This window comes from Xiphophorus maculatus, chromosome 24 (genome assembly GCF_002775205.1).
Source record: "Xiphophorus maculatus strain JP 163 A chromosome 24, X_maculatus-5.0-male, whole genome shotgun sequence".
Lineage (NCBI taxonomy): Eukaryota > Metazoa > Chordata > Actinopteri > Cyprinodontiformes > Poeciliidae > Xiphophorus > Xiphophorus maculatus.
In genome coordinates this window covers 11334116-11355509 of record NC_036466.1, presented here as the reverse complement: position 1 = coordinate 11355509, position 21394 = coordinate 11334116, and the positions used below count along the sequence as shown (strand labels likewise).

Here is a 21394-nt window from a genome sequence, read left to right as displayed (position 1 = left end):
GCCGCACAGCAGCAGCAATCCATTTTAAACCACTTTTGCTTTCATTACCATTAGTCAGTGTGAGTCTGCGATCTGAAGGCGTGAATTCATCATCATGGGTTCAGAAAGGATGATGGCGGATTTGTTTGATATTCTGTTGTTTTCGTTCACCTCTACGTCACTGAAAACCGTTCAAAGATCTGCTCTCATCGTTGTTCTGGATTCATTTGTTTATTCAAATGTTTCCTGTCCCGCTTTGTTCTCTGACCTTCCTTTATCTCTTCCTCATGGCATTCTTTGTTCTCTTCTTTTTTCTCCCATTGTGATTATTTTGTCCTGTTACTTTCCTTCTTTCTCTCCATTGTGTCCATATTTCTGTCCTTATTTCCTTCCTTTCATTCCGTTTGTTCCTTCCTCCTTTTCTTCCTTTCATTTCTTTTTCTTACTTTTTCCCTCCTTTTCATTTTTCTTTATTTTCTCCTGATTGTTTCTTCCTTTTTCTCTCATTTTTTAATTTCTTCCTGCATCTCCTTTTTACTTCCTTTCCTCCTTCCTGGTGTCCTCTGTTCCTTCCTTTTCATTCATTACTACTTTCCTTCCTTCATTTCTTTTGATTGTTCGGTATTCTTTCCTTTTTTACTTTTGACCATTCCCTCTTTCCTTCTTTGTCTTTTCATTCATTCTTTCCTGTTTTCTCTCTTGTTTATAACTTTATTTTCTTCATTCATGTCCGTCCATCGTTTATTTCCTTCCTTGTTCCCTTTCCTTTATTAATTCCCTTCATCTCTCCATTTCCTTGTATTGCTATCCTTCCCATCTTCCTTTCATTTTCTCCACTCTTCCTTTGTTTCGTTCATTGTATCCTTCCTTTCTGTCTTCTCCTTTTTTCTAGCCTTTTCTTGTCTTTGCAGTTTCCATATGTAAATTCTGCCTGTCATATAAATATTTTCAATAAATTAACATTTCCTTAGTATATTCATTTCTTAAAATTATCTCTGGAATATTTCCACTTCTGCTTGTTCGTATTAAACCTGATTTCTTTAATGAATATTGAATAATTGAAGGTGCAGTTAAACATTTTAGCTCCATATTAAGACATCAGCACATACAGATGCAGCCTGTAGCTCCATTATTAATGAAAAATGAAGGCAGCAATCTCTCCCACCTGCTAAATAATTAAATCCAGATAGGAGGTGCTCTTTATGCTCACATCCACACAAAGATTGTTTCTTTGTGAGATTGTTTCCATTATAAACACTGACCGTGTTGTTCTTCATGCTGCCATTAATGGAAACTGAATGCAGGAGTTAGCAGCTCAGATGATGGGTTATATACTGTGACTGCTAACAGGCTGAAGCAGGGCGGGTAATTAAGAATCAGTTTTAGCCATTTGCTCTGCGTTGCATCTGGTTTTGTGCAATGCAGCATGAATGGAAACCATTCAGACTATATTTGTCTCCAGTAAGACTGTAACTGTGCCGTTTTACCCTTTCTTTGGTTATTTACTTGCATACTGCACTTTTATTCGTATTTTTTGTGTTTTAATCAAGCATCTCCGTTAAAAATCAACAGATTGTGCGTTCATTTTCCTCCTTGGACTTATGCTGACTAAGATCAGATCCTCCTGATTCCCTGGAGATCAGTTGAGCTGCTTTAAGCCCCCGTTCACCTCCCCTCACTAGGAAATCTCATTTACCCACATGACGCCTTGCAGACTTCAAACCAGCACATATGGAGCCACGTTACCTCTCTACACCACCTAGCCTTTTGTTTTATTCATGATTTTAGTTTTTTTTTTTACTCTTTTCATCTCTTCTTTTTTCCTATTTTGTTCTCCATGTTGACTTGACCCTAATCCCTGTAAGACCATCCAATGTCTGCTCTCCGTGATTGACTTTCTCAGTGGATGTCAGAGGCTTTAAAGGCACACCATCTGACAGCAGGAGTGAGATGAAGAGGAGTGGCTTTAGAGGTGATAGAGGTGTGTGTGTGTTGGGGGTGGACTATAAGGATTAAGATGACAGATCTGCTCCACGGACATCATTTGATAACCTAGCGACACTCTGGAGTTATGATAAATAACAGACAAGTCCCCTGACATGTTTCACTGCAGCAAGGCGCACACAAACACACACGCCGCTGACATTTGAAATTGATGGGCCTTTGTGCTGCCTGCTGTCTGGGGACTGAATGTAGAGGCTAAAAATGAAGGGAGCAGGGAGCTACACCGCTACTTTATGGTCCTAATGGACAGAGGTAGCAGTAAACATTAATCGTTTTTATTGTAATCGGTCTCAATGCTGAAATCTTTGTTTTATTGCAAAGGAGACTAAATGCCCGCATAGTTAGGCTCCTTTTAAAGGTTCTCCCCGTTGTTTTGGTCCTAAAAATTAGGGCTGAAACGATTCATCGTGGTGAATCAATTATTGAAATAATTGCTAAAAATTTAGTAATTGAATACAGACTCAAAAAAGTCAATTTAAGGGCTAATAAAGTCAAAACTGTACAAAAATATTCTGTTTTGTTAGCACATTTTGCTATCAAATCATTAATTGGTTAATCAAAAAGAATTAGCAGTAAAACGGTATTTATGTTAATTTGAGCAGGACTTGACATAAATACAGTTTTTAGAAGTGAAAACAAATATGAATTTACAAGATAACTTCTCAGTATTATTATAAACTCACAGTGATGAGAAGAAACTGTCCCCAGATATTGGAGTGGACAGTATAAAGATGCTAAAAGTCAAAGAACGAAAAAGTTTTAAACTGTTCATGTTATTTTTCTTAGAACATAAATGCCTATTATGTCTTAAGTGCTAAACATTATAAATGATCAATATTCAAAATAATAAGTGCAAAATGAAAAATCTAATTTGACATTATAGCATTATTAGCTACTAGCTTGGGTTGGCAGCTAAACATAGCATGTAATTTCTATGTCCTCAGTTTGTTTATTACAACAAAGCTTCATTAATCAGACTTTTTAAAATGTTAGTTTTAACATTTTAGTTTTAACATAAAGCTTATGTCAAGCTATATTAGCTTGCTAACTACAAAGATGAGTAGCTAAAGCATTGGAGAAAACTGGCTTGGTTTCCTGGTATTGTAGTTTGTATGAAACCAAATGCAGTTTTTATTTTCATTTATTCTGAACGACTGCATCATTATGTACTGTTTGGTTTTGGGTTTCACTGGAATGGATGGGTTTCTTTTACCCAACCATTCCTGTGGGTAAAAAAAAAGCATTCCCGTCATCTTTTTTCAAATTGTTTTAATGTTTATGGAAACGAGCTATATTGCATTTTATGTCTTTGCTAAATCCAAACCTTAAAGACCCTCTAGGTCTGGTCGTAACAAGTAATTTCAGTTGCAGTCAGTTTGTTTTTTACAAGATGACTTCATTAATCAGGCTTTTTAAAAACACTTTTTAAAGTGCCAATAGTCTAACATTAACATGGTAACTCTGAATTAATGATGGCTACGTTAGCTTGCTAGCTGCAAACTCTAGCAGTTTGTATAGTTTGTTTTTATTGTTGGGTGACAGAAGTGATGTAAAAGCACAGGCAGTTTTTATTTTCATTTATTCTGAGCGACTGCGTCATTATGCAACGGTTGGTATTGGGTTTCTCATTCCTGTGGGTAAAAACAGCTTTGCCTTCATCTTTTTTTAAATTGTTTTTGTGTTTCAGGGAATAAGTTGCATTGCATTTCGTATCTTTGCTAAATCCAGACTTTAAACATCTTCTTGGTCTGTCTTTGTTGAATTTCTGAGATCAAAGGGATGCAGATAATGCTTCCCTCTAGGTTGGAAAAAGAAATGATAGCAGATTACTGCTGGAGAGTGAAAAATTGTCCCCGATGGACAGAGATGATTGCTGAGATTGTTTGTAAATGGGAGCAGTAACCAAATGAATAGGGGCCCAGTGAAGGACAGAAAGGAGACGTGGTGCTGAGCTCTTTGTGGTGGAAAAAGAGACACACATCCGACTCCCACAGAAGCCAGTGAATGAGCAAACACTGGCTGCTCCGCTTGGCTGCAATCCTTTTTTTCTGCACTGCAGTGAATTCTGGCCTCGCTGAAGAAGTTCATCAGCAATCACTGTACCCTCCTCACACAAAACCACCAAACCAATTTTGTCGTTATTGTGGATTACAAATGTTGTTTTAGTGCAACTTTCTGCAGCCAGAGAGGTGGACTTGTGGTGAAGTTTTCACTGTGAGCACCAGGCGAACTGGGACGAAGCCAAAGTCATTTGTGAAATTCTGGCTGAGGTTGTCGTCTTCTCTAAATGTCTCCTGACAGACAGAGCTTTGTCTCATTAGTCACTGCTGCTGTAAATCTTCATTTTGATGACGGAGGGGGGCGTTCGGGCTCCGTCAGGGTTTTCCCCGCCTCCAGAAAATTAAAACAAAACAAAAGGAATGCTGAGTATAAATCTTGCAGCAATTGTGAATTGTTTCCACGTGGATGACATCAAAATTAATTGGAAACTTCAAACGCTTTCTAAATACTATAAAGACTCCATAATGACGCCAGTGTTCAAGTAAGGACTTTTTAAAGTTAAAGAGCTGCACAAGATCAAAAAGGCTGAAAATGATTCAGTTTTATCTGCATTTGAGGATCTTTCCACCTCCGCCAATTATATCACAGATTATACAGAACGTGAATGTATGACTTGAAATATAATATCCAATCAGTGCAATTTGGATCGGATTGCATGCACTAACTACAATTGCAATTATTATGGCATATTGCTCCGTTTTCAGTCAGGAGGTGTTTGTTCTTCTCTTTGCTTGCTGCCTCCTCGTTTTCCAGAAGACTTTGTGTTATCGTGCAGCCCTGCTGAGTCGATCCTCTGAGAAACTGGCGTTGGAATGCAGCTCTGACTGGGATGTTTAGGAGAAAAAAGTAGATTCGGCTTTCATCCCTCTCTGTCTTCTCTGGGTTTTTCTCTCTGATTAAAACTTTTTTTTGACATTCTCATTCCAATCTGCAGCATGAAACTGGAAAGGAATTCCTTCAATTTAGAGCTGAAACGACTAATCGTCATGAATCGATTATTGAAATAATCGTCAGCTAAATTAGTAATTGATTAACTAGAGTAAAATATAAACTCCTCAGAGCAGCAATTAAGACAAAATTGTAAAAATATACATACATTTTGAACTTATGATTAAAAACAATTTGTCTGTAAATATGTTCTACTCAAAACTCAGATAGCAGTTTTAGCTTCTCCTGGTTCAAATACCGTAAAAATAAAAAATATATTAATCTCCTTTTGCTGTCCAATTATTTAATTGTTTAATCAAAGAATCAAAAGATCAGATCAGCCCTACTGTTATTATGTCAAATCAAGCAGAAGGGTCTGAGCGTTTCACATGTTGATGTTTTTATATTTTTAGCTTTAGATGTAATATTTTAGGCAATACAATGTTTATTTTGTTATTTAAAAAAGCAATTGTTGGCATATTTTAATGTATTGCTAATACTGTATAAAAATGGCTGAAGTTCTTCAATGTAAAATCTGCACAATGTGCCATTTTTAATCAGATTAATAGTCAGAAAAATTGATACAGTAATTGATTACTAAAATAATCATTAGTACAGCTTTACTTCACTTACAGAACTTCATTTAATTAGAAAATCTGACATTTCTACATCCTAACGTTTCCTCTGCTAATCAGCTGCAGCTGCAAAACCAGAACCTCCTGATGTGACTCAGATTTGCAGATCTTTGTAACTTTTTGCTTCATTTATTTTTTTAATTGTGCTCACAATCTGTTATAGTAAAAAAAAAAAGCAAGCAGACATTCAGGATCAAGCTTTAAAAACGGCTGCAGGTTATTATTTTCATCCCAGAAGGAAATCCAGAGGCCGTTTCTGCTCCAGATTTTTCCATAAGGCGTAGTTCAGACACACCCACCATCACACTACACAAGATGCTAATTACTTTTTTATGCTTTGGAGCTGTGCATGTATTTCCCTCTGCTGCTCAGTTTAATAGTCTACCATGGGTGTGCTGCAGACCGTTGCATCCACACACACAGACACACATTGCCTTTTGTTTCAGCAGCCCCCCCATCAGCAGGTTTGTGAACTTAATTTCCAAGAAGTGGCAGGTATTTGCCAACATGCTGTTTTTTTCTCTCTTAGATGTGTTTGTGCGACTCTCTTTGTTGAGTTAAGCTGTTTAGCATAATCCAAACATGTGAGGATGTGATTGGTGGAGAAATAAAAAGGGGGAAACTGTCTCCCCGCTGTCCTGTTGTTCTTTTATGGGAAACTGTACAGTTTACACCAAGCTGTAGTCTTAGTAAGCAGCTTTTTTATACAGGTATTTCTCACACACACCTTTTCACTCCAAATATTAACTTTGTTGTTTTTAAACCACTTTGAAACTAATTCTGTGGTTTGGTTAGGGCCGTTATGGTTAAACACTTTAACTTCAGTTTCATTTGGCTTTGGAAAACTGTAATCTCGTTTTTTTCTCTCTCATCCGCCGAACACGGTGTTTATTTCCTCCAAACTTGACCTACTTCATAACTTTACACCACCTTCTAAATGTTTAAAAGTCATTCATATCTCATCTGGCTGTTACCGGACGATTTATCCACCATGTTTGTTTTGAAACGGTTGCACAGCCAGAACCAGGAAGTAAACATCTGAAAAATAAAAACCTGTGAATGATTTGTTGATAGGAAATACGGGTGTTGATGATGGGTTATTATTCTGTTACACCAACCAGTGGCAGGAAGGAGAACCATGTGTCCTCCTTCCATCTTTCCTTCCTACATGCATGTTGCTTTCCTCTTTCATGTCCTTCATTGCTTGTGTCCTTTATTCTACATGTCCTCCTTCCTACCTTTCTTATTTGCTACCTCCAGTCTTAGTTCCCTTCACAGTGTCCTACTTCCCTTCTTTCCTTAAATGTCTTTCAATCAGGGTTAATTCCTTCCTTCCTCTTTTGTTGTTTGTTCTATTCTGTCTTTCCTTCCATATGGGTTTTTTTCATTTCTTCTTTCCTTCTTTCCTTGCTTTTTTCTGGACTTCGTTCCTTCCTTCCTTTTATCTGTGTTTCCTTCCTTTTCTCATTTATTTCCTTCCTTTCTTTTTGCTTCCTCCTTTCTTTCCTTCCCAACTTCCTTTGTTCATCTCATCTAGCCTACCGTCTTACTTTTTGTCCTTCCTTCCTTCCTTCCTTCCTTCCTTCCTTCCTTCCTTCCTTCCTTCCTTCCTTCCTTCCTTCCTTCCTTCCTTCCTTCCTTCCTTCCTTCCTTCCTTCCTTCTGTCCATCCATTCATCCATCCATCCATCCATCCTTCCTTTCTTACATTTATCTGGGCTTCTTTCTGTCCTTCCTTCCTTCTAGTCTTTCCTTTTTTAGTTTCTTCCCTCCTTCCATTTTGGCTTCCTTCTTTTCTTCCTTCCCTCTCTTCTTCTATTCTGTCCTTCTTTCCATTCTTATTTTCTTCCTTCCTCCTACATTTAAATTCTCTGCGCTGTATGAATGTCTTACATAAATAGATATTAATATTATAGATTATTAATATTAATATGGTCCACCGTCACGTTTTGGGTTTAAATCTGAGGCTGGAGCCCACTGAACTCTGGGAAGTTGAGTCTGGGATAATCTGACCTCTTGAACCCTGCTAGTTTTCTTCTTCTGCATGTTTGTAACCTGAGCTGAGCTTCCTGTGTTGATGCTTCAGGTCTGCTGACGCAGTTCAGCAGCAGGACGCAGCATGTTCTGTGGTATGAAGTGACCATGAAGGGAACAAAACACATCACCAGCCTGAGGTTCTCATGACCTCTGCTCATTCCTCCTCACATTTCCTCCTCTTTTTGTTCCAGTTGTTCAAACTGGATGACATTACAGACTAAAGGAAACTTAGGTGCTTTTCTAAATATTTCCTCCTGTGAAAGAAACAATGGATGAAGAATATTTGGAAACTCTCTATAAGCAGGATTCTCCATCCAACAAGCTGAATCTTATTGGCCTGCAGAGTGAGAACTGCCAACTGTCTGAGTTTAACAGCCAATCAGATGGTTCTTTATATTGTTATTGTTGCACTAGAGGTTGTTGTAGTGATGTTGCTCTATAATGTGGAGTCCTGCTGCTTTCCACAAACCGAGCGAAACTTTTTGTTGGAAACTTTTCCAGGATTCCCACAAAACCTGGAAAAGTTCAGAATCTGATTTATTCCCTGATGTGGATAAAGATGGGAAAATTGAATGTTTTGGTTGTTTTACTTTATTCTGTGTCCATCCATCTACAGTTTCATCCATCTACAGTTTCATCCATCTATCGTTTCATCCATCTACAGTTTCATCCATCTATCGTTTCATCCATCCATCTTTTATCCATCCATCTTTCTATCCATTCGTCCATTGATTTTGTTTCTGGTCCGTCTGTCCGTACATGTCATATTTAATTATTTCCCACAATAGAGATATAGTAACCATTTATTTTCATACTGCTGTATATATTTTTATAAAACTGTAAATGATATCATTTAGGAGCAGAGATGAGATCAAAGGCAGAAACTAAAGTAAGTTGCAGTAAGTGAATGTTGTGTTAGCTGTTGGACCCAGAGGGGCCTCATGTGGGGAGGATAGTAGAAAAACAGTAAGTGATTCACTCTGACATACCTCTCTCCAGCTTGGCGAGGCGCTGACTGGATCACATGAGAAGTTCTGGGTTAAAGGGAGAGGAAGTGTATCTGTCAGTGTTGTAGCTGGCAGCTGATTCTGCAGAGAGTCGGCCACGCTGACAGCTTCCTGGCATGTTCCTTTCTGGCCGTGAATGAAGAACCGACAGAATGACTCAGGAGGAAGTGAAGGGGGCACACAAACAAACTCTCATTAATCCAACTTACTAAGCAGTTTGTGTCCATTATGGACTCTGATATAGTCCGCTGTTTGATTTGCTGTGAGAATTAGCAAGTTGAGTCATATTATGGCAGGTAAACGGAGAGAAACGACGTTTGCAGCTATTTTGAGCCGAGTTATTTGTTATGCAGAAGGACAGCTGGTCATTAAGGCTCTTGTCTCAACTTTATAATTATCTGAGAAGAGGCGAGTTTGGCCCATAAACCCAGCTCTGGGAGCTGGACACGGCCCCCACATGTCAGCTGTTTTATCCACACTCTGCTTCTGTGTCTGCAGGCACGTTGGCCTCTACCTGGAATATTTTACCGCAAACAAATCCAAGAAGAAGAAAAAAACACTTTATCTGAGTCTTGCACAGTAAAAATGTGATTAGGAGTGTATGTGTGTGCCTGTGAGTTTTTGTCTGGGTAAGAAGGCCTCATTGATAGAAGCTGCTGAAAGAAGTGATTGTGATTCAAAGTGAAAGGACCTCAGTCTGTGCTCAGCAGGGACCAATCTGCTCTCCGTCTGCTGAACGGATTCAACAAACAGATAAAATCCGTTATATTTGTCAACCTTAAAACAACCCACGCTAAAAATTTATAGCAGTTAATTTCTGCTTTGTTTTAACCTCTTGAGATCCATTTTTTTCTGATAAAACTGCCAAGAGAGGGTCATGAGAAAAGGCTGAATAGTTGCCTGTTGAACTTATTCTTCATTTATTGTCATATAAATAGATCTAAATCCTATTTTTCTTTTTTATAGATTTGACCTTTCTGATACCAGTTTTTGCCCAGTTTCGTTTTAACAATTATAATATGAAATTATATAAAAACAACACAAAAACTTCATTTTATTGCCTTCCCGCTCGGATTTCGGAGCTCATTATTTGTTTGTATTATTAGCAGAGGGGCGTTGCATTGCATCAGCTGTTAGTATGGCTAGCAACAGGAACCTAATTAAGAGTGTTTTAAATGTGCAGACTTTAATTTCTTCATTGAAGAGATTAACAGAGATGCTGCCAAGCAAAATGAAATAAAATATACAAATTGTGGTCAAGATTCCTACAATTTAGTCACGATTAGCTTTTTGCATGTTCTTTGAAGCCAAAGACTGTACATGCAATAGAAAACAAAAGGTCAAACCTTTCCAAATCAAGCAGATATTTCAGAGTTTCATGTAGCAGAAAGAGAGGGTTTTGTGTTTTTTCAAGGCCCACTTCTCTCTTTCAGTTCCCACATGTGAAACTGCAGAGTGAACGGGTGAAAGCATGCAGCGCGATGGTAAACAAAACAATTTGTTTTGTCAGCAAATGCCGGAATTTGGTGTTGCTAAATATGCCCAAAACTTAGGTTTTCATGAAGCGGGCTAAATGCTGGCTCGCGCTAGCCACATCTGAAGAGTTTAAACTTTACTTTCACCGCTCTGTTGGCCAAGTTTGGTCCAGTTCCTGCCAACTACTGTCTGTTGTTTGCAGCAGAGCTGTTTGGGATTCTGCTTTCCTCACTTCTCAGCACTTCAGCTCTCACCTTTCATGTTATTCTCTTTTTATTTCCCCCTCACACACTGTTCAGATTAGGCCCAGTTTTTTCTTATGACTACCAGCTCGCTGTGTGGACAGAAAACTTAACGACAAACAGGTTTGCTGCAGCCTTTCCGATGAGCCGCTGCCAGCCGAAGGAAGAAAATTGAATGTGTTGACATTTTCTGGCAGCTGGAAGGAGATAAAATCCATCAGGTTCATGAAACCTGTGTTGGTATAACTGGATTTGAGTTTTCTGGCCTATGTTTCCACATGCATTCCAGCATGTAATGTTACTTGAATGTGGTAATAGGTCTATTTCTTGATTTCTGTCTTTAGTTACTGAAGAAAGGTTAGCTGTAAGTGGAGGAAATAGCTTAAACTCAAAGCTAAAGGGTCTCTGAACATCAAGCTCTCACCTTTGATGCAGTTCTCTTACTGTGGGTTACGGTTATCTACCTGCGTAAACTCAGTGACGGTGATAAATTGGAGATTGAGAAGATGAGAAATTGAGCTAATGCTATTCCAAATATAATCTGACTTTTTATTAACGCAGGAGCTCAGTGTTTTTGTCCTAAATTAGATCAAAATCTAAACTAATTCCAGCACTCAACTCATTTATTACCTCATTTATCATGGAAATGAACTTAAAATCAATAAATTGTTTGTGCTTGTGCATAACAGAGTTCATTGAAAACTTTCCAGAAAAATGGTGAAAAACATTGGTTTTAAGTGATGCCAACTCCCACCTGCAGGTGGCAGTACATTTTACTGCTACACTTATTTACGAGTAATAGAAAGTCACATTTATTATCACACCTAAGCGAATCAACCAATCAGCACCAAGGACAATGAATGGCATTTTGGGATTGGCTGCTTTGCAATGCCAGCCAATGCTATTTCAGTTTCCCAAGCTGCATTTTCTTTGGAATATTTTATATGTGCTCTATGGAAAAATCTGCAAACAGGCAAATTTCTCTCTTCAACCTGATATTCTAACAGCAGAAAACAATAACCAGAACTCAGTGTTGAGATCTCTCTTAACATCTATGTTTCCAAACTCTGCGTTTTCATTCTCACGCTTGTCAGTGGGATCCAAGTCTGGCCTTGTGTTTCCACCAGAGCTGTGTGCTTTTTGGGTCGGACTCCTGCTCCTCCTCCCAGCCCAACATGGTTCTGCACAGCAGAAAACCTGGAGCTTCTGTTGTTGAAGTTGGACGTCTTGCTGTAGAAGATTGGTTTGCTAATGAAGGCCGTCTGAAGAGGAAATAGTTCAAAGTAAAGGAGACAGAAGCAGAGAGAAATCAATACAGTAAAGCGGACCAATGTGTTTATAGACGTAGGTAGAAAGGAGAAGAGCAGTGAAGGATTATTTTTGACTGCTTTCTTGCCATGTAAGCCGTCCTCCTCTCTTCTGTTTTTCTACTTCCTCCCTTTTTGTCCCGTCTTAACTGCCTTAAGGCGAAGATTACCACCACCCAGACCTAAATCCCGTCCTAACGGCAGCATCTGTCAGTCGGATAATAAAGACGTTCTCGGAGAGTTTCACAGAATCCTGATGTTTCCTTGATATCAGCCTGCAGCTAGAGCCAGTAAATGTGTGTGTTGTGCTTGGTGAATAGCTGGATGAAGGGTGTGTGGGTGTTTCCCTGCGGACAGACTGAACACACACTCACGTCGACATGCTGAGGCCAGATGGTGACAGACTAGTCTCACGGCACACCCAGAGCTGCTCTGATGCACCGTGGTTGTTGTGGTCAGACTTGTCACAATTAACAATTACATAATTAGAGTTGTTTGGAATAATCCTGTCCATATATACTTACTGAACTTCAGCGTTGTTGTTTTTTGACATTTATCATCTACTTCTGGTGAAATAAAGACATTTAATCCAGCTTAACTGGCATTAAATTGGCATTAAATCTGGTTTTTGATCAATAATATTTCTATTGGCTAATCGTAAGAATAACAAAGTGCACCAATCCCTCCTGAAGCAAAACATGATGCTGCCACCTAATTCTGTTGCAATAAACAATCAATTAATTGCATGATTAATTTTAAAAACTTGTTTTTTGTTAGAATGCGCTCTTGACTGTTGGATTAGGAATGACCCGTCCATCCATCCATCCCAACTTTGATTCAGTTTCTGTCGCCATCTTTTCTCTTTTTCTGGTTTAATCCAACATGGCTTCCCCTCTCCTGTTCTTCTCTTGCAGCAACGCGCGCCTGGCAAAGTGCTTTTTGACCTGGCCTGTGTCCACCTCAACCTGACTGAAGGCGACTATTTTGGGCTGGAGTACACGGATCACCGGAAAATGACGGTAGGATGAGTTTCATTTGAAGGATTCAGTTGTAATCTTTATAAATTTGCATTGATGTGGATTTAAACCCCAGCTTTCTGCTGCAGTCTGGTTCCTGAAGTTTCTAGCAGCAGCTGTTTGTAATGATCTGCAGAATGGATGTGTCTGTAGTTTGCAGTTGAAACTCCATTAGAGCACAAACATGTAGTGAAAAGAAGAAGCTTTCTGGCTCCTATGAAAGCTGAACTGTTCTTTAAGGATCGAATAACATGAAGTCAAATAAATAATACAAATCTAAACCTCCACCTCCACTCTACAATGTTTTTACTACATTTTAAAGCTATTAGTATCATTTTTAGCTCTCAGATTCTGTTTGAATATAATAAACTTCTTTAATGACCTCCATTTTCAGGAGTAATGATGTGTTCAGCTCCAACGTTTGTGCTTTTGCATTTAACTCTTTCAGCCTGAATGGTGCTAACTCCTCTATGCATTTTCAGATTGATGCAAATTATCACAATTTAATTTCTCTAATATGAAGCAAAGTTTAAATCAGATCAGGTCTGACTCTGAATTTACCTTTTGGCCTCATAAGTTGTGATTTAATATGTTAGACTTTGTGGCACCGACTCAATTTGTAGAACAGATTGATGAATTTTAACTCAATGGTTTCAGTTTATAATGCAGCTTAGTTTTTTAAAGGGCCAGCGTTTAGAAATGAGTGACATCTAGTGGTTAAGTTGGGGAATAGAGTTCTTTGTTCTTTCTTGTGTCCTCCCTCATTTTGTTCATTTTTCCTTCTTTCTTTTTTCTCTTTGTCCTCATTCTATTCTTCCATTTTTGTTTTCTTTTATTTGTTCTCCCTCTCTCATTTCCTTTTCTCCTTCCTTGTGTTCATCCAGCTTTCATTTCTGCTTTCTTCCTTCCTCCTTCATTCCATTTGTTCTCCTTTCATTTCTTTCTTTCTTCCTTCCTTTGATTTGTTCTCCCTTCCTTCCCTGCTTCTTTTTTCTCCCTTCCTTCTTTTTTATCTCCCTTCTTTTCTTCCTTCCTTAACTCCGTCCTTTCTTAGTTCATTACTTTGATTCTTTCTTTCTTTCTTTTCCTTCTTTGTTTCTTTTTTCTTTCTTTCTCACTTCTTTCCTTCTCTCCTTCCTGCCATAAGTCCGTTTGTTCTTCCATCCTTATTTTCTTCCTTCTTTTTTTCTTTCCTTATGGTCAAGTTGGACATCATCATGTCTAACAACAATATAAGTCTTCAGATTTTGAAAAATATTCATTAGATCAGATATTTCTCAACAATCCAATATGGCGGCCGCAGATCTGAACCTCAATGAAAACAGACCCAGTAAACTGTTGATTTTTCCACAGTAGAACCAGTTAGTGAAGGAGCTGCTGCAGTAATGAGTGAACACAATGTTCAGCGATGTTGTGTTGTGATGCTAACAGTTGTTAGCCTGCTCACGGTTAGCGTAGCAGCGCTACGTGATGTAATGGAGTGTTTTCTGCTCTCAGGTGTGGCTGGACCTCCTGAAGCCGGCGCTGAAGCAGATCAGACGTAAGAATCTCTGTCGTTTTTCTCTCTGTCGATCTTTCTTCCCACGTCTCCACTTCCTCTCTAGCCCATAATTTCTCTCCTCCAGGACCTAAAAACACCATCCTTCGCTTTGTGGTGAAGTTCTTCCCTCCTGACCACACGCAGCTCATGGAGGAGCTGACTCGGTAGGTTTTTCACAGAAACCACACCTATACTCCTCTAACCATGTTTTTAGCCTTCCGTGTAGCTTTTTCTGGATGTTTCTAATGATACCTTGTCAAATATTCTGATATTTTTAGCTGACACTTTAAGGCTAACTGTGGGATCTGGGAACCAGGCTCCTTGTAAAACTTTTATTTTGCTTCATAGCAGCTAAAAAAGAAACTCTTGTTTTACTTTTAGTCTGATAATCCGGTCCAAGCCGGCCCAGATGTTTGTCCAAGCTCTCGACACCAACCTCTGACCTCCAGCATTTTCCCATGATGCAGCAGCTCCCAGAATATTTCTGTCACTTTGGGGATTTCTTTCTTAACCCAGAGAACAAACCAGTTGTTGTAGGTTTTAGTTTTTCTGCTCCTGGTTTTTTCTCTTTGCCTGTTTACTCACAGGGAACAGGAAGTGAGCTGGCAGCTGTTTGCTCTTTATGTACTCCCTTCCTTCTTTCATTCCTACTTTTCTTCCTTCCTAAAACTCTGATGTTTTAGTTTGAAATGTGACAAAAAGTTTAACATAAACCCAGATCATCGCTGCTGAAATGGTCTAACATATTCAGCGATCATTTTTTGCTTTGTCATATTTACTAAACATGAACAAATGTGCAGATTTGGACTGAAATGTGAGTTTTATGAGAAGTTCTTGTTAAATCAACTCTGGTTTAAGGCTGTTTTGTTGCTGTATCATGACTGGTTCCTGATCTGATCTGACCATCTGATCATTTCCTGACGTAAGGATGTTTTTGTCCTGCTGTTCTCCAGGTATCTGTTTGCCCTGCAGATCAAACGTGACCTGGCCTGCGGTCGTCTGATCTGCAATGATACCAGCGCCTCCCTCATGGTTTCCCACATCATTCAGTGTGAGTAAAACGCAGGTTTCACTTCCTTATCCAGCTGCCATTTTAACACAATATAGAAAATAAAGTAATTTTCATTTATATCATGCAGAGGCAATCAGCTGCTCTCTGTTAGAAATATCTCAATAATTTGCTAAAGTCTCTTTCTGCTCTGAGAATATTCAGGAAGATTTTTAGGATTCTTGCGTTTTCACTGGAAGTTCTTTATGCCAGAAAATGGCTCTGGTCTGATTCTACCAATTTTGATCCAAAAAGGCTTCCGTCTCTGATTGCCTGACTGACTGAATCAAACACAATTCAAAGTATTTTTCCAGGAGTTTTGTAATCTTTGCAGATTTAGGAGAACAAATCAATCTGGAAAAGAAAATATTATCAACAAGAATGTCTTTACACGTCATTTCCTGTACAACTGATGCATCCAGTCAGCCCTCTGTCAAACCATTCATCCCTCCATATTGTCCATCCATCCACCTTTAATCTCTCCCCAGCCATCCAACCACACAGTCATTAGTTCATCCATCCAACATCAATCCAACCATCTAATTATCTGTTCATTAGTTCCTCTATCCATCCGTCCAATCATCCATTCATTCATCCAACCAGTCGTCCAGCCATTCGTCTAAACCTCCATCTGTCCAACCTTCTGATTGAAAGCAGACAGGATGTACTCCTATATTTGTACAAATTTACTTATTTTAGCAGTTTTCTTCATAATTTTCAAACTATTTGATTTTACTCTGGGTTTTTTCTGGCAGTTTTCTCTCCTTTCTAGTCCAAATAATCTCAGTTTTTCCTTCCCTCCGTCCCACCAGCCGAGATCGGGGACTTTGACGAGACGCAGAGCTGGCAGCACCTGCTGCACAACAAGTACCTTCCTGACCAGGACGCCATCAGGGACAAGATCGTCGACTGCCACCGCCAACATGTGTGAGTCCCTTCAGCTTCCACAGACCTTCACTGCTGGCTAACACGCAATCTTAATATTTGTAAACCAGGCGCACTTCCCCTCCCCCAGCACAGATAAAGACAGAAAAACAAACCACTGGCTTTCCCTCACTCCAATCCCTCAGCTCCTTCTTAGCCGACGCAGGAAGGAAGTGGCTAATTCAGGCGCTCATACAGGAAACAGGAAGCGATTTTCAGATTTTGCGAGGAAACAAAGCTCTTTTTGTGGCAGGTTTCTTTCCGGCCTGCAGCAGGCGCCTCCATCTGATCCTGTTGTTTTAGGACTTGTGCAGCGGGTTTGTGCTTGGATTTAAAGCTGCAGCTTTTGGACTTCATTTCAACTGAGTGAGGTTTTTCTTCCTCAGAGGGCAGACTCCAGCGGAGTCGGACTACCAGCTGCTGGAAATCGCTCGGCGGCTGGAGATGTACGGCGTCCGGCTGTACCCTGCCAAGGACAGAGAGGGGTCGAAGCTCAGCCTGACTGTGGCGCACACCGGGGTTTTGGTTTTCCAGGTAGGATCTTCCTCCAACTTCTGGTCCACACACACCAGAAGGCAACGGCTCAGTTTGTAAGGGAAGTTCTACAGAATCCTGCTAGAGATCCAAATGTGGTTCAGGTTCACAGATGCAGAGATGCACCTGAAAGCTGTTGGACATGAAGGACTGCAGTCTAATAATCTGTCCTTCCTTGTGTCCCTCACTACTTATGTCATTCCTTTCTTCCTTGTCCTTAATTCCACTCTTATATCTTATATCCTCACTTGCATCCTACTTCCTATATTTAATCCTTTTTGTCTCCTACCTTCCTCCATGTATACTCCCTTGCATCCTTCTCCTCCTCCCTTCCTTGTGCCTTTCTTTCCACTCTTGTATCATTTCTCTGTTCTTATTTGCATCCTACTTCGTATCTTGTATCTTACCTCTTTATTTTTTGTTCTGACTTTTTTGTGTTGTACTTTTCTTCCTTGTGTTCTCCATTGTATCCTTTTTTGATACTTCTCTCCTTCCTTTCTTGTGTCCTCCCTTATCTTTTTATCTCCTACCCTTCTCCTTTGTATCCTTCCTGTCTTGTGTCAAATCTTATTATTCCTTCTTCCCTCCTGCAATCATTCCTCTTTATCTCCTTCATTTCTTCCTTGCACTCTTCTTTCCACCCTTGTGTCCTTCCTTGCATCTTGTCTTACATTAATAAATCCTGCTCATTGTACAACAGAATCCTTAAATTCCTGAGAAAGTTGTGTTTTAAATTTGAAACTAAACAAAAAGACCTTTAAGTGTGCAGGAACTTTAGGAACCTTGATTATATAATTATTATGATATATATAATAGTTTGTTCTTTTTGCAGTAAAACTGGCTGCATTCAGTTGGTTTTCTGTTTCTCGTTCAGGGTTACACAAAAATCAACGCTTTCAACTGGTCCAAGATTCGCAAGCTGAGCTTCAAGCGTAAAAGGTTCCTCATCAAACTGAGAGCCGACCCCTCTGTAAGTCTAAGATCAAAGTTTTTATTGTTGAAATCTTGAAAAGATGAAACTTTTCAACTGTTTTCTCCAGTTAAAATCACTAAATAGTTTTATGAAGATAGACGGTCACTTTCCTTCTACACGGGTGAAAATATGTTGAAGTAGTGCTACTCTTGAATACATTTTCTGGGTACTCTGCCCACCTCTTCATTTAAGGAAAATGTTCCGTTTGAGTAGTTTTTGCTAAAAGAAACCTGAGAATAAGGGTGCGATTGTTTTCCACTCCTCTGAGTCCATACTTTGCACAACTGTTGGTGTCGTCCAGCAGAACTCCCACCACGACACGCTGGAGTTCGCCATGGCCAGCAGGGACTGCTGCAAGGTATTCTGGAAGATCTGCGTCGAATACCACGCCTTCTTCAGACTCTTCGAGGAGCCCAAACCCAAACCCAAGCCCATCCTCTTCACCAGGGGTTCCTCATTCCGGTTCAGGTGAGCCAGGACCCAGAATCTGCTTTTTCTTCTGTCATTTTTGCTTAAACTTACATTTATATTCACTTTTCTTCCAGCGGGAGAACACAGAAGCAAATCATCGACCATCTGAAAGACTCTGAGCTGAAGAAAGTCCCATTTGAGAGGTGAAGAAGTGTCCTGGTTCTGCTCCAGTTTCTCAAACAGACCTTTGTGTGGCTGTAATCAGATTTGCCTGGTGGGTTAGCTGATTAGTGGCGCATGCTTTGACCTGGTGTCGCCTCCCGTTTTCACAGGAAACACAGCAAGGTTCTGTCCAGCAGCAGCATGTCGCCGCACTCGTCTTCCTTCAGATCCCAAGTGCCAAAAGAGGTAAAACACCTTCCTGCCTTACCTACCGCCATAATTAATACATTAATCACATGATGAATTAAAATGAGCTCCACATTAACAAAATCAAACCAAATTGAGATAAATTATGCTATGATTGATACCAAATTTGTTTGGCTTTGTAAGTGTGCGGGGAACCGGTTGACCTTTAATGACCTATAAATGTAAAACAATGGCGGCACAAACAAAAATATTGCATTTGATACCAATTTTATTTAATTCCAAGAAGAAGGTGGGAGGGCAAATTCACTCAGTCTGAAATCAGACGGTATTCTAGTTGATTTTCCAGACTGGGAAGTCGGAATTTCCCAGAATGCAGCATTAGCTAACACTTTTATTTTTACAAAAGTCCTAACTGGCAGTATTGCCTGTTTGAGCCTGATGATTAATATACCTTTAAGATCAAGTTTGTCATCAGAGACTCCATAATAGATTTGATTTATCTCGTCTTTGATTTCCAGTGTTGAATTTGCAATATTTTATGCTATTGAGAATTAACTCAAAACAACAATATTATTGTTTATGTCACTTGTTTTTCTTGGTATATTTTGCAGAGTGCCACATCTATTCTGTTAGCAGACCGGCCCGACTCGGCCAAAGCCAACGGCACCGAGGAACCTCCGACCAACGGCTTCCCCGACAGCGCCCTCAACTCGGACCCGAGCCGACAGAACCACAACGGAGCTGGCCAGCACCTCCTGAACCCAGGTCCAACCTGCAGGGCAAACAAAGGCAGCAGCTCCTCTATTCCTTACATAGACTGCAGCGACATAGACAGCGAATGCGACGTGGGGAAGAGCGGCAGGGCCCCCAGGGGCCACAGCAGCGCAAACGACAGCAATGAGGATGAGGGCAGAGATGGGGGTCTGTTCGGGGTGGTGAACGGGTTCTACCACACCAACCACCAGGGGCTGATGCAGCAGGGGGTGATGGGAAACAGAAATGCAGAGGAGGTTCTGTCCAATGGCGGCTCCTTCCACAGCCGCCTGCCGCTCCACAGCACGCTGCTGGACGAGATCTTCCAGGGCCGAGACAAGCGCGGCGCCGGCGTCGCTCGCCCGCTGGGGACCGGGACTCGCAGCCAGTGCTCCAGCCCGGTCATCAGCAGCTTCCACCCGCGTACCAATTCGCTCAGCGCCGAAATGACAAACGGGCACGGTCAGCCGCGCGTCGGGTCGCGGTGGGACGACGGCGGCCATTATTTTAGCAAACGGCCCGGCACCGTCCCTGTTGAGGCTCCCGACATCCCGCCGTCGTCCCACTACGGCAGCTACTCCCCGATCCTCTCAAGCCGCACGCCGCCACATCCGTCCAAACCATATAACCTCAACATCATGCGGAATCGTTCCGACACCGACCCGTTCATCCTCAGCCAGATTACTTCCACCCCGATACGCCGAGTGGAAACCCCGTGCTCCGCCCCGACGGCGCGGAAAGCCGCGATAGCTAACGGTAATCTTGCGGTTCCGGGTCAAGCGCGGTCGAACGCGGCGGCCCAGCGGCTGTTTGGCCAAAAACCAAACAACAACAACAACACGCTGAGTCAACCAGTCCAAATGATCGACGGGTCCACCAGCAGCGGCACCGACACCAGCGACACAGAATCCGACACCGGCAGCAGCGCCTACAGCCAGCCGCTGCTGTACGGTAACCCCGCGGCGGTTAGCGCCACCGACGGGAAGCTAAAGTTTGGGAGTCTGCGGGCCGACGAGGAGCGGGAGCAGCGGTACCGGTTCGGTGAGGAAGACGTGGCTGGTCAGGTTTTTAGCTGCTGAGCAGGAAAATACAACCAGACTTTGATTTAATCTACAGTTTAACTTATTTACCTTTTAAATATCTGGATGAGAATCTGGGACGCCTCATTAAATATTGTGTTCTCTGGAAAATAAAGAGATTTAAATAGTCATGTTTTACTCACTAAAGATATAAACTAAAATGTAAAAGTAATATTCTACATTTTGTGAGCTTATTAAAAAAACTATTTATTACTTTTTTTTAGGTAATGGTAATACTTGTCTTGAAAAACATTCCTATTTGACATAAGTTTCTTCAAATGTGACTTTTTTTAATCACTAAATTGCAGAAAAAGATTTAATTTAATCATATTTTCAAATTTTCTTATTTATGAAAATGGTTAGACTAACATTTCAGGTTTTTTTTTTTTTTAATTAACTGAAATCTATCATGAAAAATAAATCAGACGAGAAATTTTTCTCCATAAGTGATAATATTAGTATGTCTGTGTGAGATATTTTTGATCCATTTTATTTACTTATTCCTCACTAGAAATTATAAATTTGTAATTTGACTTTTTCAGGAGTTAAATTAAATTTGACGTCTAAGTATTTTTAGAAAACACACGTTTCCATGGGGTGTCCTCATTTTTTCACACAACTCTGACGGTAGAGGAAAAACATTTTAGTAAACTTTTCACAACTCTTTATAAAAACGTTTGCATAACAGATTTTGATCAAGTTTAACCGTATTTTTGTAATTGTAAAATGGACGATTTTTAACAGAAATCTGTCGTTTTCTACTTTCATATAGATTTTTTTTCTACACCCATCTGTTTTATTTTTTCCGTCTGAACCAGCTTTTGATGCTGGTTTATCTTGTTGTGACGACAGTCTTGTAAATAGTAAAAATTTTCGCATAAATAACCTTTTTTAAGGGGAAATCCTTCCTGTACAATGTGCCATAACTTAAAAACTTTGTATTTAGAAGTAAATCTTGAAGCTCACATTTGGAGCTTCTAGTTAAGATTATTTCTGCAAGACTTCCAGCTGTTTCTTTTAGCATTGATTATATTTATATTAGTGTCTTCTGTGTAGCAGGATTGTTAGGTTTG

At 40.2% G+C, this 21394-nt stretch overlaps 2 protein-coding genes across 7 annotated transcripts in view; both read left to right on the top strand.

The window, feature by feature from the left end:
* Nucleotides 1-21394, top strand: part of LOC102228431 (NLR family CARD domain-containing protein 3-like) — a 971185-nt gene that overhangs the window by 382501 nt on the left and 567290 nt on the right. The window lies entirely within an intron of this gene.
* The window catches only part of LOC102238236 (FERM, ARHGEF and pleckstrin domain-containing protein 1-like), a 47060-nt gene that overhangs the window by 13803 nt on the left and 11863 nt on the right, over nucleotides 1-21394 (top strand). For 4 of the 5 annotated variants that reach the window (XM_023329329.1, XM_023329331.1, XM_023329328.1 and 1 more), the window contains exons 3-13: nucleotides 12589-12693; nucleotides 14188-14230; nucleotides 14316-14394; nucleotides 15184-15281; nucleotides 16091-16205; nucleotides 16589-16736; nucleotides 17611-17706; nucleotides 18011-18177; nucleotides 18255-18323; nucleotides 18453-18528; nucleotides 19101-19254. In XM_023329329.1, the coding sequence (XP_023185097.1) occupies nucleotides 12589-12693; nucleotides 14188-14230; nucleotides 14316-14394; nucleotides 15184-15281; nucleotides 16091-16205; nucleotides 16589-16736; nucleotides 17611-17706; nucleotides 18011-18177; nucleotides 18255-18323; nucleotides 18453-18528; nucleotides 19101-19254 (1150 nt within the window). The remainder of the gene's footprint in view (nucleotides 1-12588; nucleotides 12694-14187; nucleotides 14231-14315; nucleotides 14395-15183; nucleotides 15282-16090; nucleotides 16206-16588; nucleotides 16737-17610; nucleotides 17707-18010; nucleotides 18178-18254; nucleotides 18324-18452; nucleotides 18529-19100; nucleotides 19255-21394) is intronic. The other variant, XM_023329330.1, reaches the window with a different exon arrangement.